This window comes from Cyprinus carpio, chromosome A13, assembly GCF_018340385.1.
Source record: "Cyprinus carpio isolate SPL01 chromosome A13, ASM1834038v1, whole genome shotgun sequence".
Taxonomy (NCBI): Eukaryota; Metazoa; Chordata; class Actinopteri; order Cypriniformes; family Cyprinidae; genus Cyprinus; species Cyprinus carpio.
Window position 1 is genome coordinate 28,548,829 of NC_056584.1, and position 20,000 is coordinate 28,568,828.

The 20,000-nt window shown below is 41.7% G+C and overlaps 2 protein-coding genes across 2 annotated transcripts in view; both read right to left on the reverse strand.

The window, feature by feature from the left end:
- Positions 1-3,786, reverse strand: part of LOC109055038 (serum response factor-like) — a 5,570-nt gene extending 1,784 nt beyond the window's left edge. The window contains exon 1 of the mRNA XM_042769576.1: positions 2,885-3,786. Within this exon, the coding sequence (XP_042625510.1) occupies positions 2,885-3,370 (486 nt within the window). The 5' untranslated portion in view covers positions 3,371-3,786. The remainder of the gene's footprint in view (positions 1-2,884) is intronic.
- LOC109101294 (inactive tyrosine-protein kinase 7-like) overlaps positions 1-20,000 on the reverse strand; it is a 67,069-nt gene that overhangs the window by 15,528 nt on the left and 31,541 nt on the right. Inside the window, exons 7-20 of the mRNA XM_042769577.1 lie at positions 19,223-19,489; positions 18,369-18,505; positions 18,162-18,297; positions 17,416-17,535; positions 17,040-17,189; positions 16,809-16,956; positions 14,804-14,931; positions 13,682-13,882; positions 13,319-13,479; positions 12,429-12,650; positions 11,403-11,483; positions 11,146-11,297; positions 10,377-10,555; positions 7,511-8,090 (exon numbers count right to left, since the gene is read on the reverse strand). Coding sequence (XP_042625511.1) covers positions 7,930-8,090; positions 10,377-10,555; positions 11,146-11,297; positions 11,403-11,483; positions 12,429-12,650; positions 13,319-13,479; positions 13,682-13,882; positions 14,804-14,931; positions 16,809-16,956; positions 17,040-17,189; positions 17,416-17,535; positions 18,162-18,297; positions 18,369-18,505; positions 19,223-19,489 — 2,243 coding nt within the window. The 3' untranslated portion in view covers positions 7,511-7,929. The remainder of the gene's footprint in view (positions 1-7,510; positions 8,091-10,376; positions 10,556-11,145; positions 11,298-11,402; positions 11,484-12,428; positions 12,651-13,318; positions 13,480-13,681; positions 13,883-14,803; positions 14,932-16,808; positions 16,957-17,039; positions 17,190-17,415; positions 17,536-18,161; positions 18,298-18,368; positions 18,506-19,222; positions 19,490-20,000) is intronic.

Sequence of the window (20,000 nt, forward strand, 5' to 3'; positions counted from 1 at the left end):
GATAACCAGCGGAGACAGTTTAACTGGTCCAGACGCAGCTGAAACAATGTGAGATAAGACTCTATTAATAGAGCCGCTGGTCAGCGTGAGACTGACCGAACTGGACTAGAGACTAACCAACCAACACCTTTAAAAATCATACTGTACGATACATAACACTATAAACTAGACAGAGTTAATGAGCTCTCGGATGTGTTTGTGCATCATAAAGAACTCCTGATCATCTCTATTGGTCAACAGAATCCATATCTGATCAGTTAACTCTGTTCTGAAGAACAAGGCAACATGTGTAGAGATCTAGACTAGAACCTGAACACCTTCAGTCACGTCAGTCACCACCAGCGCCTTCGGTAGATCAACGCATCACACGGTCATTTCCACATTATTTCTCAATCTTACAACATGTGCTCAACTATAAAACCAGAGTGTTTATAATAAATTCACATAACAACAAATTCCAGTTTACTGCATCACGCAGCACAGCGGAAACATAACATAACTGGAAGGAAATGAGCCTCAAACATTCAAGATATTTTTTATTTATACAATTATTTCATTGAAATTAATGTACTACATTTTAGTTTGATTTTTTTTTTTATGATTTTTAGGGGATTTTATGTTACTAAATTATATTTATGCAATAATTATAATCCATTTATTAGCTGTGAACCACTTTTTGAGCACAGACCTTAAACTTAAACTGTGGTGAATCTCAAATGCTTTTGAGTTCAGTCTGTTTTTAAAGAAGACACTTCAAGATTACTGCTGAAGTGAAAAGACAAAAAAAAGTAAAAAAAAAAATTGTTATAGAGGTTTAAGTTTATTATTATTATGAAAAATGCACAAAAACAGTTGTGTTCCAAATTTGAGGTTGATATCTCAAAAAAAAAAAAATACATCAAACACATCTCTGAATAAAATCATTGTCTATTTATGTTAAAAACAGTGCAGTCCAATTAAAAAAATTCTTAGCAGTCATTGTAGTGTTTTTTTTTTTTTTTGCTTCAGAGAAAACAATGTTTTTTTCTGAACCCATTATTGTTTTTAAGTATAAACTCAGTTAATTTTTTCAGAAAACAAGACTCAATAGGTTTAACCTATCTTGATTTAAGATGCATTTGAGACATCTGTTTGAGGAGCAGCTGGACGCGTGTGAGAGCCGTAAAGAGCAGCAGATGAGCTCAAGACTCTGACGGTCTCCTCCTCAGCTCTGCGTTTGCTCAGCTGTCGGGGACGGCAGGTGAAGAACATCCAGCATGTGTGGTGTGAAAGCACATTTGTCTGATGTTTACGACCCATGTGGACGCCTGCTTCACTCACTAGCTTGAACGTAACGATGGGAAATGAGACTCTCTGGAAGGAACTTTTGGTCTAAAACTTCTGTGAGTGACATGAGGAGGAACTCTTCTGTTAAACGCACAGTGGATTATGTTAAAATGCCCAAATCACTGATGAACGACGGCTTAAACGTCTCCAGGTTTAACAGGCTCTGTGCGCTTCAGATAACAGCTGGCATCAGCTTCAGAAAAACTCTCATTCCTCTAATGAATGGAAGAATTCCCTTTCCACAGGAAGACTATCAGCTCTCTCCTTCCAATCCATCATGAAGATCAGGAGGAGGACCCGAGAGAGACACCCGCCACACTTCAGTTCAGCTGAAGCATGAGCTGATGAAAGATCCTCAGACCTGCTGAACTACAGCCAGTGACGGGAACTGTTACTTGATCTTAAACGAATAGTTCAGCCAACAGTGAAAATGTGCTCCTCTGCAGTGAATGGGTGCCGTCAGAATGAGAGTCCAAACAGCTGATAATTATATTCACTGAAACATGAAATTAAATACAGTGCATGAGTAATACGGATTTATTGTAATAATGCTTTGTGGATTTTGAGGGTCGTGGTCACTATGAATAAAAAAGAGCTGCATATACATTTTTTTTAAATGGTCGTTTTGTGCTTTATGGAAAAAAAAACACATGCAAGTTTTAAACGACATGAAGGTGAGCAAACGATATAAGAATTTGTGTACAGTAGTATTGCTTTTAAAATGTTAACTTTCTAAGCATCTTCTCAGTTGTGAATGCCTCCTCCGAACAACACTTAGCCAAGTGTTTCGGCAGCCTGAGATTATGTGGGTCATGATGGTTCGAGGTCTGTAATAGAGAATGTCAGTTGCTCGTTCTATTTAAAGCTCACAGCCGTCACGTCTGTTGTGAGTGACTTCAGATCACCTACTGAAGGACGGGACACGAGACAGCACAGAGAGACTTCACGAGACTTCACCCATGTAAACCCACTGCTCCAGACACTCCTCACTGCCTCCAACAGAGCACCATACAGCAAGAGACAGAGCTCTAACCAGCATGGAGCAGCTCAGAAGAACGAGAAACCTCTGCAGACTGAGAACTTTTGAAGTGCCCACATCAGGGCCTGCGAGCTAATGTGGGCCCATGATGACTTTTGATTTGGCCCACCATCCCATAAAAATAAATAAATAAAATATGAATTTATAATAAAATATATTTTTTAAATATTTCAATATAAAATATGTATATTCATTTATAATATATTGTTTATTTGTTAACTTTTTAAAAATGTTAGAAATTGTATCAGTTTTAATATAACAGTTGGATGTAATGCAACATTCAAAAGTCTTTGCTTTAGGAGAAACGACTGATGTTACTTTTATGACTTTCTTTCCTGTCGCCTTTACACGCGCTCAAATGTATTTTCATTTCATTATCCTATTCATTTGTGCAGTTCTCTGGCAGGACTCGAACCTATAAACTTCTCGTTACCAGCCATGATCTTTAACACCAGACTGCATCAGAATTACTGGAACGCGTCTGATCGATCTGCTGGCTGATGATGTTCAGTTTCTCACCTTCTTCATGATGCCCGTCTTCCTCTTGCTGAAGGTCGTGTACCGTCGCAGTTTGTTGTCTATAAACTCCATCTTTATCTTCACTCTGCCGCGGGTCTTCTTGCCCGGTTTCGCTCCGGCCACTCCACCCGCGAGCACCCCGGAGGGCAAGCCGGCCTTCGGTCCCACCATCGCCGCCTCCATCTCCGCTCTCTCCCGCTTGACGCCGCCTGCTCTCCTGCCGTCCCCGATTGATCCCATGGGCTCGTCCTCATCGCCCGAGTCAGAGTCCGCGTCAGAGCCGCTGCACACGTGCGGGGGTCCCTCTTTATCCGGCTCGAATCTCCCGGGCATCCCGAGCCCCATCGCTCCAGCCTGCAGCGGCCCCAGTCCCCGAGCGAACCCCGCGCGGACCCCGGCGCCCATCAGCACCGCGCCGTGGCCTGCGCTCTTCCCCGCCGCTGATCCGGCTCCACTCAGAGCCGCTCCGGTCTGGCTGGATAACATCCTAGAAACCGGAGAGAACGATCCGTGTGACGGCAGCGGAGCGCTGGGGCGACAGTCTGTGAGAGAGCGAGTTCCGAAGCTGCGCTCATACACAAACAGAGTCTGCGAGAAACTTTGAGAAGTGATGCTGAACCTGAGCGCCTTCTGCCGGCTTCACTCCCGCTTCGCCTCCTCCTGGAGCTCCGCGAGCGACGCGCTTTCTCTAAAAGGAAAACCGCGCGAGCGCTACCGCGATCACTCCGCCGCGTCATCTAGTGCGCCCCGAACGCGTGGAATCAGCGATCTTCTCCGTTCGCGCGCCGCTGCCGCCTCAACTCCGCGTCTCGCCGCTGACAGCTGTCAATCACCGCCGCTGATGAGACGCTTCGCAGCGCTCTGCGCCAGCGCGGAGGGATCGATACACGCCCGATCTACTTTCCTCCATATAAAGATATGCGCTGTTTCCTTTTTTGGAGTTCTCGCTCCTTATATGGCGAGTCACAGTCGAGTGCAGCGATTGGCTCGTGGGGGGACGGCCTACAGCGCGATTGGCTAAAGCCAAATCTTATTTGCATAAATACCAAAAGGGTTGCGCTCACTTGATACATCACACTAGGGGGAGGAGCTTCGCGTCTGTCCGCTGCTGAATTATTCTATTAATAGGTGCGGGATATTAATAACAACAATAGTAAGGTTATTATAGTGATATAAAATGAGGCTAGATGATTAAAACGGCATTATTAAACTTAAATATTATTATTAAACATAATACTATTAGTTCGTGTTAATACAAATATTAGTCTATTTTTCACTGATAAACCTACATACTCAAAGAAACACACATAATACAAACTAAACAATCATTCCATTCTACTGCAACAAGCATTATACACTACAGCACACATGTGGTTCCCATAGAAACAGGTGTATGAGAGGGAGCTGAACCTTTCATAAAAATACTTGAATCAAACGCTTCCTATCCATGTATTCTTTATCTGAACTCAGAATCAAGAGACTTTAGTGTTCAGTCGTGACACACATCAGAGCTTTTCTGCGCTGGATCTTCAAGAACCTCTAAACACCAACAACTTTTGTCATTGCAGCATTTCATTTCATGCAGACAGAAAATGACTGATAAAAGAGTTGCTCACTGAACTGAAGTGCTACTAAAAACCACCGAAGAAGCTCTGGAAGAGCGAGAATCAACTGTTTTCATGTTCAGGTTGCACACAAATCAACATGAACACACATTTGCATGTAGCCAAGTGTCAGAACAACAAATGCTTTTTTTATTTAAAATAAGAGGCAAACATGAAGAAACAGAATCATCTGAGAGAGAGATGGAGGTCATAATCTGCATGAAGAGCATCATGAGTGACAGATGCACCTGAGCTCTTCTCTGATGACAGACATCATTTGCATGGCAAAAGAAGCTCCACTCACGCTCATCACACACACACACACACACACACACAGGCACGTCATCAGGGGAAAGTGTCCAGCAGATGGAGGCCATTTATGGTGCATCTGATGGGCAGAAGAGCCAGTATGAAGCTCTGTACTATACTGCAGTCTATAGTGTAAAGAACCCAGAATGGAAATGCATTCACACACAGCAGTCAAACTACATCAAAACATCTCCTATCACAAGTGATTACAATCGGCTGTGAAATCTGTCAAATAATGGCAAATAATCCGAACTCTGTCCTCTACTGGAAAAGTCTTTGTTGGATTGGTTGGGTGCCATCTGCTGGCCTTTACATGCAGAGATCTGAAACTTAAAGGAAACAGTTCACCCAAAACCCTCTGGTCATCCGATATTAGGAGGAGTTTGTTTCTTCATCAGGTTTGTAGAAATGTAGCACTGCATCAGTGTCTCATCAATGGATGCTCTGCAGTGAATGGGTGCCGTCAGAATGAGAGTCCAAACAGCTGATAAACAACATCACAATAATCCACAAGTAATCCACAGCACTCCAGTCCATCAGTGAACATCTGGAGAAGACAAAAGATGAAACACATCCAGCATTAAGATGTTTTTAACCAAAATACAAACAGCCCAAAACAAATATGTGTCTGGATTTTGATGTGAGAAAAAAGTGTTCTGGTGTGAATCAGGAGAGAAATCTGCACAGATCAAGCAGCGTTTAAACAGCTCTAAACTAATATGTGTCTGGATTTTGATGTGAGAGACAACAGCAGATGGAGTTTCTCACTTGGACTCTCATTCTGACGGCACCCATTCACTGCAGAGCATCCATTGATGAGACACTGACGCAGTGCTACATTTCTACAAACCTGATGAAGAAACACACTCATCTACATCATGGCCTGAGGTTGAGCACATTTTCAATTTTGGCTGAACTACTCCTTCAAAGTTATGATGAATGCATGTGTCCTTTGATCAAACAGAGGAAAACACTAACAAAGAGTGGCAACACTTTCGAGAGATTTACCATATTCTCTGATTTTCATTGGATTAATATGGAAATCCCATCATTTGATTTATAACACATGGAGAAACAGAACTGATTCTTAAAACAGGTGATTTTATGCAGCACAGATACAGCAAGGCTGTTTAATGAGAGCAGCATTACATCTGGATTACTGTGACCTTTATAAAGCAAAATATAAAAGCATTACTGTGTGAGAGCCTGCCTTTAAAATAACCATGAACAGACGATGACCACAGAGATTAAAACAAATATCAACAACAATAATAATAAAAATACATATGAAACGATGATATAAAAGCAGTTCTTAAAAACAACAAGCATTACAAAAGATACTGTAAAAAAACAAAAACAAACAGCAAATAAGTCCTTCATGTTCGAGGCACTTTCAGTTGTAAAAAACAAAGTTGACCTGTTGTGTTTATCTGTTCAGCTGATGAAACCCACGGAGAGCAAACAGTCCAAGATGTGTTTCTGCTGCAGGATCAAAATCACAGACACACAAAACCTTCATCATAAACTCCAACAACATCATGCATCAGCGCTTCTCAACCTTCATGACTCCAGTCACAATAACATCCGCTGTAAGGAAAACGTTATTATTTGTTCTGATCTATGAACACTCCTGGTTTCTGTGCATTCAGTTTCTGGTTTACAGAAGTTTTAGGAGCTGAATGTTCTTCAGGGTTCCTCCACTCAAAAACCAACTGAATTAATATTACCATCCTACTAAAACTAGAAAAAATAAAATACTTCTAGTTTATTTTTATTATTGTTTTACTCATAATGTTGACCTGATAAAATATTTCTAGCCTAGTAAAACTAGTAAAATGCACATTCGTTATATAAAAATGTTTTAACATTTGATTAATTTTCATGAGTCTTCCAGGTCTAGAAATCACACTTTTAAAATCAGTATTCCTCAAGACAAAAATAGTTGTTTAAGTGGTGAATTAGGGTTAGTTCAGCCAAAAATGAAAATGATGTCATTAATGGCTCACCCTCATGTCGTTCCAAACCCGCAAGACCTCAGTTCATCTTCAGAACACAGTTTAAGATATTTTAGATTTAGTCCGAGAGCTTTCTGAACCTCCATTGAGAATGTATGTACGGTATACTGTCCACGTCCAGAAAGGTAATAAAAACATCTTCAAAGTAGTCCATGTGACATCAGAGGGTCCGTTAGAATTTACTGAAGCATCGAAAATACATTTTGGTCCAAAATAACAAAAATTACGACTTTATTCATCATTTTCTTCTCTTCCGGGTCTGTAATTTTCATTTATACTGTTTTAATGCTTATTTAATAGACAAAAATAGTTAAGTGGTGAATTAAAATAAGAAATAGCTTGATTTTATGCTGTTTTAATGCTTATTTTTGTCTTTTTTAAATAATGTTTTTGAGAACCCCTACTGGACCTGGTTGAGAACCGCTGATCTACATAAATAATCACCTTAAGTTTTAAGTGTAATTTGTGTATCATCTCATCTTTTTTGGTCGTGTGTTTGAGAATAATAATCCAGAAGGACTTTGTGGAGATGGAGAATGAACTGGGAATTACAATAATGTGATTAATCATGGCTTTTGCAATCTGAGGCATTGCATATTTGTTTATTTCAATAACACGTCACCTGTGAGCACCTCAGAGAAACATAAAGATCTTATTCTGTTAATCGTACTATACACACACACAAAAAAAAAAAAAACACGTTAATTAGTGAATATTTGTTAATCGTACTATAGCTTTGTTTGTCAGTCTCTAACTTCATCATTAGTCTCAGTTTCCCAAATACAAGTGACTGAATTCCACTAACGATGTGTTTCGTGACACGACATCATCCTGTAAAAACACACACACTCTGTACACACGGCTGACTCCAGTGCGTGACGTGATTCCAGCATCATGTGTGTGCAGCACCTCATCCTGCGTCTGTAACCTGATGGATCTGCGATTGTCCTGCGCTGCAGAGGTCAGAGGTCATCCTCGGGGTCCCTGAGGCTCCAGCGAGAGGAAGGAGCTTCTACATTAGTGTAAACAGATAATTATTGGGACAGAAGCGAGTCTCGGAGCAGACTCTCACGCCTGAAATGTGTGTGATTGAGTCTCTGATTGCAGTCGTGATCCTCTAGACTTTGGTGTCTGTGGAGGAATCAGTCAGAGTCTGAAGGATCTCGCTGAACGTGGGCCGTTCTTTAGGGCTGGACGCCCAGCAGCGGCTCATCAGACTGCAGACGTGAGCAGGACAGTTCACTGGAGGAGACAAACGCAGCGTACCAGCCTGGAGACCTGAGACACAGAGAGACACGCATAAGACAAAGAGAGACACACACGAGACACAGATAGACACATGAGATACACACGAGACACAGAGACGTGGATGTAACAGAGAGACACATGAGACAGATAGACACACACAAGACACAGAGACATGCATGAAACAGAGACACACAGACGAGACACAGATAGACACATGAGATACACAGAGACGTGGATGTATGAAACAGACACACAAAAAAGATACAAACACACAAAAAAAAGAGACACACACAAAACAGAAAAAAAAAAACAAAAAAAACCAAGACACGAAGAGATACAAATAAAAAAAAACAAGACACCGAGACACACACAAAACACAGACACACGAGACACACACAAGACACCGAGACATGCATGAAACAGTGACACACACACGAGACAGACAGACACAAGAAAGAAACAGAGACACACACGAGACACAGAGAGAGAGACATGAAAGAGAGAGACACACACAAGAAACAGATAAACACACAAGATACAGATGAGACACACATGAGACACAAATAGACACGCATGAGACACACACGAGACAGAGAGACATGCATGAAACAGAGACACACACAAGACAGAGATGCACACATGAGAGAGACAGAGAGACACATGAGACACACACGAAACAAAAAGACATGCATGAAACAGAGACACACACGAGACAGACAGACGAGACACAGAGATACACATGAGACACACATGAAACAGAACACAAAAAACAAAGAAATACAAGAAACACAAAAAAAAAAAACGAGACACAGAGATACACATGAGACACACATGAAACAGAGACGAGAGCAGAGAGACATGCATGAAACAGATAGACACAAACATGAGTCAGAGAGACACACACGAGACACATGAGACAAACACAAGACACAGAGAAATGCATGAAACAGAGAGACACACACGAGACAGAGAGACACACAAGACAACATGAGTCAGAGAGACACACAACATAAAAATAAAACCATACATGAAACAGAGACACATACAAGACAGAGATGCACACATGAGAGAGAGACGCGACACACATGAGACACTTTATCAACAGACATTTGGTCAAGAGATTTTAATACATTAAAAGGTCAACAACTGACACTGACATCATGAACATCTATCTATCTATCTATCTATCTATCTGACCATAAAGCCTTCAAATGAGATCTGAAGGTCAGAGATTGACCATCTTATGATGATCCTACAACGATCATCTGCTAAACTCAAGGTTTCTGCAGTTTATAAAATCAAATTTAAGACTTTTTCAAGACCTGCACTAATAAATATCAGGTCAAATAAATCAAAATCAATCAGGTATCTTAAATAAGACATGTTTAATATTTACATATGTACAGATTCAACTGCAGACCGGTGAAATACTCAAGACATGTTTAATATTTACATATGTACAGAAAATTATTATGTACTAATACATTAATACATATGAATTTGAGGTCGATTGATATTGGATTTTGCGGATATGATAATAATGTGTTTCAAGGAAAGCATAAATCGATAAATAAACTGATTAATAAAGACTAATAAAGATTACTGTGCTGATACTAGTTAAATCTCTATATTAAAAGTGTTAAATAATGTTCTTATTCTTTCTTTCAGGAGACGGGAAGTTTAGAAAGAAAATACTGTACAAGGGTTTACATTGATTTAAATGCTAATTACAGTTTACTGTTTAACCAAAATGACAATAATATCCAGAAAAAAAGATTTTATGTATAATTCAGGACTTTTAATCATAAACTTTAAGCCCAAAATTCATCCCAGGACTCTTATTTTGAAACGTCCATGCTTTACTAGTTCCGCCTGTTTATTCAAACAGATGAAAGACATAAAACATAAACATTACAACATAAACACCATAAAGTGAACATTGCCTTAAATCATAAAAGTCATAACAGCCGATCATAAGCAATCTATTGGGATGAATGTGTCATGATTCCTGCTGTTCCATCTCCTAAGACTTTTGCTCCATTTAAGATATTTAAAGTCTGCATGTTTGTACGAGAGCACATGAATTAAAACAAAAAAAATGTATGGTGTGCACTGAGAAATCATAAATAATGAACTCTCCAATAGGCCATATAAATAAGAATTGTCCATTTTGACGTCAAGATTTTTATGGCCTTAAATTTGATATTTGATTTTGTGAACACTGTGTCCTGATCGATATCAATATGATCAGTATATACACTGACAGGACTGATGACGGACACAGCTGAGGTCATGTGACGTCACACGTCTGCTCACCTTCCAGCACCTGCTGGTCACTGAGAGTGGGGTACGGCAGCTCGCCCAGACTGAACACCTCCCACATCAGCACCCCGAACGCCCAGACGTCTGACTTACTGCAGAACTCTCCCTCAAACACACTCTCAGACGACAGCCAGCGCAGCGGGATCCACACCTGCCTGTGCTGATAGTACTCGCTGAACACACACACACAGAGAGAGAGAGAGAGAGACACACACACAGAGAAAAAGATAGAGAGAGAGAGAGACACAAACACACACACACACACACACACACAGAGAGAGAGAGAGAGACACAAACACACAGACACACACACAGACACACACACAGAGAGAGAGAGAGAGAACAAACACACACACACACACACACACACACACACACACAGATACACACACAGAGACACACACACAACACACACACACACATATCACAAACACACAGACACACACACACACACACACACACACATATACACACAGAGACACACACATACACAGAGAGAGACACACACACATACACACAGAGAAACACACACACACACACACACACAAAAAAAACAAAAACACAGACACACACACACACACACACACACACACACACATACACACAGAGAGACACACACACACACAGAGAGAGAGACACACACACACATCAGCACATGTGACTGAGCTTCATCAACACTAGATGGCGATCTGCACTCATGTGAACACTGACAGCGGCTCTCACAGCGCTTTAATGATCTCAAATGGACTGAAGGAGCTGGTACCTGTTATAGACGTCTTTACTCAGACTGAGCGCAGACACCTTCACGTGTCTCTGTCCGCTGATCAGACAGTTCCTGGCCGCCAGGTCTTTGTGCACAAAACCCCTGTCTGATAAATGCTGCATCCCACGAGCCACCTGAGCACAGATGGAGACCTGCGGAGCACCGTGAACATCAACACCAGATATTAAACACACAGACCACCTCAGAGACAGAGCCACAGGTGAAATAATAAAGAACCGGTCACTGGAAGAACTTACTTTAGTTCTAGTGCTGATGGGATGCGGCTTGAGTTTCTCATCGCTGCTTTTTGATATTCGGAGGAACTGTTTGAGATCTCCCTGAAACCCAGAGAAAAGCACATCAGCACAACTTCACTATGAACACGGACACACTTTACTTCATCATAAACACATGAACATGCATTCAAACAGAAAATCATCATACGCAGGTGCATCAGATAAAAGTCTAATACAGATATGAGAAACTGTATAAATCCTGAGGAAGGTCGATCGACTGTGATGTTGCTTTTAAAGACAATAAAGTTAAATATTGTGATGATGCAAGTTTGATCTTAATGTCCAGAGAGCATTTTCTTTTTGCTGAAAATGCTAGTTAATGTTAAAGGATTGGACTTAAACTTACTGACTTATAATTTTTGTACTTTTGGGGGATTTTTTCCCCACTACAGAAACTGAGAAATAAATGTCTCATTATAATTTCACCAAATCTTGCATTCAAACTTGTTTTCTGTCCATCAGCACAGGTTTTGTTTTTTGTTTTGTTTTTTGGAACTGATTTATCGCAGGACTCACTGATCTGAGCTCAGTTTTAGAGTGAAATAATTATTATTTGTGCATAATTTTTGTCAATATTCACTCCAAAACTGAGGTGCATGAACTCAGGTCAGTGAGGCCTGCGAACAATCAGTTCCAAAAAGAAACACAAACCCTGTACTAAATGAAAGAAAACAATCTGACAAAAAGATTGAATCCAAGATTTGGTGATATTACAGCATAATGAGAGATTTATAAGCAGTTTTTTGAAGTCTTGGGAACACCAAATCAGGAAAAGGATTTTCAGCACAGCTCAAGGGACAAGAAGTGTGCAGGATTTACACAAACAGAAATGCTGTGTATGCTGATTTATATTATTCATACTGTAATTAAGTGAAAGAGAATTAGCACAAATACATGTGTGTTCTGTGTGTACATGAGCCAAACTAATTCAAACATAAGAGTGACTGCTGCGTATATATTAATAAAGGATTTGAATGTGTTTAGTACCAGATCCACGTATTCCAGGATCATGTAATGAGGATGGGTTTCTCTGCAGACCCCCAGCAGACGTACGACGTGAGCGTGATTGAGTTTGCTGAACATCTCCAGCTCTCGTCTGAACTCAGCTCGGTGCGTCTCCTCTCGGCTCTCTAAACTCTTAACCAGCACCAGCGTCTCCGGCTCGGCCTCCTCTATCGCCCTCGCTTTACACATAAACACAAATCCAAAAACACATCAGTGTCTCATCAATACACACACTACATTAAATCTTCATCAGGTTTGTAGAAATGTAGCACTGCATCAGTGTCTCAGCAATGGATGCTCTGCAGTGAATGGGTGCCGTCAGAATGAGTGAAAAAGTGCATCTCCTGTTGTCTCTCACATCAAAATCCAGACACATATTTGTTTAGAGCTGTTTAAACGCTGCTTGATCTGTGCAGATTTCTCTCCTGATTCACACCAGAACACTTTTTCACTGGAGGAAGTGTTATTATGGATTATAGACTCTATGTATTAGAGTTAAAAACATCTTAATGCTGGATGTGTTTCATCTTTTGTCTTCTCCAGATGTTAACTGATGGACTGGAGTGCTGTGTATTACTTGTGGATTATTGTGATGTTTTTATCAGCTGTTTGGACTCTCATTCTGACGGCAACCCATTCACTGCAGAGCATCCATTGCTGAGACACTGATGCAATGCTACATTTCTACAAATCTGATGAAGAAACAAACTCATCGACATCATGGATGAGAACATTTTCAGCCATTTCTACTTTTATTCCTTTAGTAAATGAATATGATGTGATTTCTTTAATTCTAGAAGCAAATATCACCAAAATGTAAAATCTTTTAAATGATTATTCTATTCTAAAAGTGAACGGAAGTGTTTTGATGATTCATTAGTACCCAGTGTGGTGATGGTCTGCAGGTGCGCTCTGTTAAAGTGCAGCTTGTCACTGCAGCTCTTCTGTTTCTCTGAGTTTGCTGAAGGTCCCACGCTGGTTAAAGCCACTTCCTCCTGGATCTCAGACGTCCTGTGTCCGTTCAGCTGAACACCTACAGGAAACACAAACACACTCCTCACAAACATCTCTAAATAATGTGTGAAAACAGAACTTGTGCCTAATGACAAGACTGTTGGGAAGTATTAGAAATGACAAGGTTAGCAGCCACTAGATATAAGAGATATACATCTCAAAACAGGCAGATCTCAGCTGGTTGATTAGTGTAGATGATCTGTGTCAGATGTGACACGTACCGTTCAGACACTCCGTCTCGGGCTCTTCTCCGGCGCGGTTCTTCTGCAGCCGCTTGTTCTTGCGTCTCTGTTTGCAGTAGAACATCAGTCCCAGCACAGCGATGATGTACGCCACGGCCACTGCCACCGACAGAGCGATGGTCTGGAACATCTTAAACTGACTCTTATCCTCGTCTTCACTGCGTGGATGCACAGGCTTCTCTGAGAACAGGAACACATCACAAAACACTACAGTAAACCTGTAGTAAAATCACTGTAAACCATCTGATAAACTCACGTTTATTATTATTGATCAGAATAAATATTTATTCCTACAAGTTGATAAGTGTAACTGTAGCTTTTTACAGTTGCCAGGCAACAATGTAACACTGATAATAAATGTGTGTCACTGTAATCAGAGTTTCTAAGCACTTTAAATGAGTTTGTTCCAATCAAAACATCAGTGTAACATCACACTGAACTTCAATGATCGACCCGTTTCAATGACTTCCACCTCTTAAATACTGATCTAAATCCTTCAGAACCTTTATTAAATGTCTGAGTAAGTAATCAAATCTTAAAGATTATCATCTTATTGTCTTGTTTGTGAGAAATTGATCAAAAAAATGAAGTGAGTTGATGATGAAAGCAAGAACAAATATCTGCCAACATGCTCAGAAAAATCAACTTGATTCAAAGTAAAAACAAGTTTTCATTCCTCAGTGACATATTTGCTCTTGTTTTAAGCATAAACTCACTTAAAGGATGTTTAGATATTTGTACTGAAAACAAAAATACTGAGGATGAAAATCTTTTTTTTTTTTTTTTGCAGTGTATGCAACATTTAATGCCATTACTTTATTATAGTAAAACTTTCGGCTCAGATTTAAGATATTTTAAAGCCTCAATTTTTAGAAGGATGAATTAAGACTTTTTAAGACCCAGAGAAACCCTGTGTATTGTATAAAGCACTATGGATATAGATGTGAAAAATGAAATGGAATAAACACTGCATGATCTGTGTGTGTGTGTGTGTGTGTGTGTGCATGAACACTATGACTTCTCAAGCCATAATCTGCCTTATTTATTAAAAAACACACCAATCAGGTTAAAATGTTCATCGTGTGAGTTAGTGTTCCTCACCCACAACATAGAGCTGCGCTGCTGTGTCTCTGATGTTGCAGGTGTTTCCTGCGATGCAGGTGTACACACCCGTGTCGTCTGTGGTCACATCACTAATGACCAGAGAGCCGTTGGGCATCTTCTGGAACCTGAAACAATCAACACACGTCAACATCTGCTGCATGAAGGATCATCACGTATGGGAGAGACAGGCAGGTGGAGTGAGACAGACAGACACAACGAGACAGACAGATGCAGTGAGACAGACAGAGACACAGACAGACAGATGGAGTGAGACATGGAGTGAGACAGACAGAGACACAGACAGACAGATGGAGTGAGACAGGCAGGTGGAGTGAGACAGGCAGGTGGAGTGAGACAGACAGATGCAGTGAGACAGACAGAGACACAGACAGACAGGTGGAGTGAGACAGGCAGACACAACGAGACAGACAGATGGAGTGAGACAGACAGAGACACAGAGTTGGAGTTAGAGAGGCAGGTGAAGTGAGACAGACAGACACAGTGAGATAGACAGATGGAGTGAGACAGACCGAGACACAGACAGACTGATGCAGTGAGACAGACAGATTGAGTGAGACAGACAGAGACACAGACAGACAGGTGAAGTGAGATAGACAGTTGGAGTGAGACAGACAGAGACACAGACAGACAGAGACAGACAGACAGACAGATGGAGTGAGACAGACAGAGACACAGACAGACAGGTGGAGTGAGACAGGCAGGTGGAGTGAGACAGACCAACAGGCAGGTGGAGTGAGACAGGCAGGTGGAGTGAGACAGACAGACAGGCAGGTGAAGTGAGACAGGCAGACAGGCAGGTGGAGTGAGACAGACAGATGCAGTGATAAAAAAAGAAACACAAACAAGACAGCGAGGTAAGACAGGTGGAGTGAGACAGACAGACAGACAGATGGAGTGAGACAGACAGAGACACAGACAGACAGGTGGAGTGAGACAGGCAGAGACACAGACAGACAGGTGGAGTGAGACAGACAGGTGGAGTGAGACAGACAGATGAAGTGAGACAGACAGACAGGCAGGTGGAGTGAGACAGAGACAGACAGGCAGGTGGAGTGAGACAGAGACAGACAGGCAGGTGGAGTGAGACAGACAGACAGGCAGGTGGAGTGAGACAGGCAGACAGGCAGGTGCAGTGAGACAGGCAGGTGGAGTGAGTGAGACAGGCAGGTGGAGTGAGACAGAGACAGACAGGCAGGTGCAGTGAGACAGGCAGGTGGAGTGAGACAGAGACAGACAGGCAGGTGCAGTGAGACAGGCAGACAGGCAGGTGGAGGTGGAGTGAGACAGGCAGGTGGAGTGAGACAGACAGACACAACGAGACAGAAAATTCAATTGAGACAGACAGATGAAGTGAGACAGACAAAGACACAGACAGACAGAGACACAGACAGTTGGAGTGAGACAGACAGGTGAAGTGAGATAGACAGTTGGAGTGAGACAGACAGACGCAGTGAGACGGACAGATGGAGTGAGACAGACAGAGACAGACAGTCAGGTGGAGTGAGACAGACAGACGCAGTGAGACGGGACAGATGGAGTGAGACAGACAGACAGGCAAGTGCAGTGAGACAGACAGACAGGCAGGTGGAGTGAGACAGAGACAGACAGGCAGGTGCAGTGAGACAGGCAGACAGGCAGGTGGAGTGAGACAGGCAGACAGGCAAGTGGAGTGAGACAGACAGAGACAGACAGTCAGGTGGAGTGAGACAGACAGACGCAGTGAGACGGACAGATGGAGTGAAACAGACAGAGACAGACAGTCAGGTGGAGTGAGACAGACAGACGCAGTGAGACGGACAGATGCAGTGAGACAGACAGAGACAGACAGACAGATGGAGTGAGACAGACAGAGACACAGACACACAGAGACAGACAGACGCAGTGAGACAGACAGAGACAGACAGACAGGTGGAGTGAGATCACCAGACAGAGACAGACAGACAGGTGGAGTGAGATAGACAGGTGGAGTGAGATCACTGGCCTGCTGGAGCTGCTGCTGCTCAGTAGTTTGTCTTTGAGCATCCACTGGACGTACGGCTGCGGGTCACCTGACGCCTGACAGTGAAACACGGCTGTGTGACCCTGATAGACTGTGGTCTGCTCCGGCTCCAGCTTAAACTCCACGTGAACTGACAAAACACACAGACGGACATGAGTGTGTCAGACAGCTGGATGATCATGATCAACCACAGCATTCAAATCAAACACGCACCTCCTACAGTGAGATGGACGTGAGCTCGTATCTCTCCCTGCGCGCTGCTGGACGCCACACACGTGTAGTTTCCTGCATCGGCGCGGGTCACTGTACTGAAGTGAAGAACTCCGTCCATCTGACTCACGTGAGACGGGAGATCAGCGCCGTCTGTGGAGAGACATGCGTGAGAAACCAGCTCAAACACACCAGACATCAGCAACAGGAAGCCATTCGGTTTCAATCACAGCTGCCAGCTAACAATAAAAGTATGTTTAAATGCTGTAGAAATGTTTTTTTCTTGGTTATGTGGTCACTAAGTCAACATTACAATTTATCAAACATCAAACAAAATTTAAATTTAAATTTAAAGTGAAGGTGTGGCTGAGTGTCTGACCTGCTCTGCTCCAGTGTATGATGGGCGTCTCTCGTCCTGTAGCCACACAGCTGACGCTGCTCTCTCTGTCCAGCTGCAGACACTGCGACGACTGCGGGACGGGCTTGAACTTCAGCTTCTCTGAGAGACACACACGAGCACATCTACATGAGCGACAGGTCGATGATGTAACTGCACATAAACCACAATGAAACGTGATATCTGCTCAACACACACTATTTCATATATTTACAGTCGTTTGTTCTTCTATTACACTGGAGGATTTCTGTTGACTTGTGTTTTAATGATCTCTACACCAGTGTTATTTCAGTATTGAGACACTGTTGAAGTTTTATTATTATCTTAGAATTTTTTTCTTTTCATATTTTGTTTTCATTTTAAATACTAGCTTTTTCGTAAATATCTTTCTGTTTTTTTTTATAATATAGTATATAGTTTTTAATAATATAATATAAAAATAACACACTATAAAAAAAATAAAATAAATAAAAATATTTTAAATTTCAGTTAAAGTTTTTTATTCCAAATATCAAAAATGTTTTTAAGTTATAACAAACCACCTCCAACAAAAAACTATCAACAACTTCATTAAAATTACAAACAAATTATAATAACCCTGCTCTCACACAAACCTCTCAGCACTTTCATTAAAACATTATTAATTACTGTATTTAGTAAGCTGTCAGCCTTCAGTGCTGCTCATCATGGCGATGTGTGTCTGGAAACTAAGCCGCAGCTCCTCTCACCCAGTATGAGAACCTGCGCGTGTCCGGTGAGCGATCCGGCCTCCGTCACACACACACAGCTGTACGTCTGAGCGTCCTTCACCTCTGCGCTGTTGATCCTCAGCGTCCCGTTAGAGAAGAGCTTATAACGAGAGCCCTACAGACAGAGAGAGTGTGTTAAACCTGACGCGGTGTGATCTGATGAGGCGTGACGACTCCCTCATTCACCTCCTCACTGATCGGGACGCTCTTGCGGTACCATGTGACCCGTGGTTCAGGCGTGCCCCGTGCGTGACAGTGCAGGAAACCCGGCTGACCCTCCTCAACGTGTGTGTCCTGCGGCTGAACGATCCATTCTGGAGAGGCTGTGACACACACACACACACACACATTAGTGAGGTTCTCTCATAAACTTCCACTGTTTTCATTTAAAGATTCTAGTATGTTTCTAAACATCACACATATTTGACGCTCTAAATACTCAAACTTTGTTGTTAAATCTGTCTCACACTGGATCTCCTCATGTCTTCTGTCTCTGATTTATAGTTTAGAGTTTTTTATCCAGTCAGAGCTCTTTTAGTGTAATTGTACAAGCGTCCAGCTTCAGCTGCTGCTTCTGGTGTCAAATCTGATTTACTGATTTACATCACAAGCAGCAGAATTTCATCATATAAATATCAGCATCTGCAGCAAATTAAATATTTTGTATATAAAACTGAGCTGTTTTTTCCTCCATATTCTCACTGTTTCAGAAAATATGAACCATAAAAGCCTGATGGATCAGATATGATGCTCAACAAAAAAAACACTATTTTTGGAAGATTTTGTCTAAAGGTTTAATAAATTGTTCCATTAAAAAAAAAAGGATTTCACTGACTATTATTTCAAGTTAGTCTTTATAGGGTTAATATTTGTGAACCTACTAAAAATCCCAGATCTTATGAAAGACCAGGTTCTGATTTATTAATCATTCCGGCAAACGAAGGGTTAAAGACTGCGGTCTCACTGGGTCATCTGTGATCAGTGTGGAGGTTGGCTAGTTAGTTTATTATTTATTTCGTCTTGTTTGGTGTTTCACTCACTGGCTACAGTGACCACGAGCTCCTGCTGCTTCTGTCCTGCTTTGTTGCGGGCGACACATGTGTAGACGCCCGAGTCTGATCCGTCCGTGGGGCTGAAGATCAGATCTCCGTTCAGCTGATGGACTCGACCCTCAGACGCCACTCGAGCTCCCGCGCGCTCCCACCACACGTCCGGCTCCGGCTGACCCCGCGGTGGAACACAGCGCACACGCTCACTGCGGCCCGCCGTGAAAACCTGGAACATGCGCTCGCCCATGTCTGCGATCTCTACAGAGACATAAACAACACCGGATCTGAGAACAGATATTTTCTGTTTCTAAATTATTTCTTTTTGTTAAACATTCCATTTTTTTTTTTTTTTTTTTAATTAGATTTTTTAACATGTCTACATAGGTTTTTATTATTTTATGTCAGATACCTGATATAGTGATATATATACCAGATATAGTGCCTTGGAAACTAGATAAAAATAAGTTTTTTATATATAATTGTATTTTCAGCTTAAGTGTGTGTGTATGAGTGTATTTGTTTTGTCTGTACTTGTGTGGACCAAATGTCCTCACTTCTATTGTGAAACTTTCAATTAAATTGAGTTTTATTTATAAAACACATTTAAAATCAACCTTAGTTGGACAAAGTGCTGTACGAAACAATTAAGTAACAATTAAATCGGAGAGATATTTAGGAGCCAAGTTGTTGAGAGCTTTGTAAACAAATAACAGAATTTTGTAGTGATTTCGATATCAGACTGGCAGCCAATGCAAAGAACGTAGGTTTG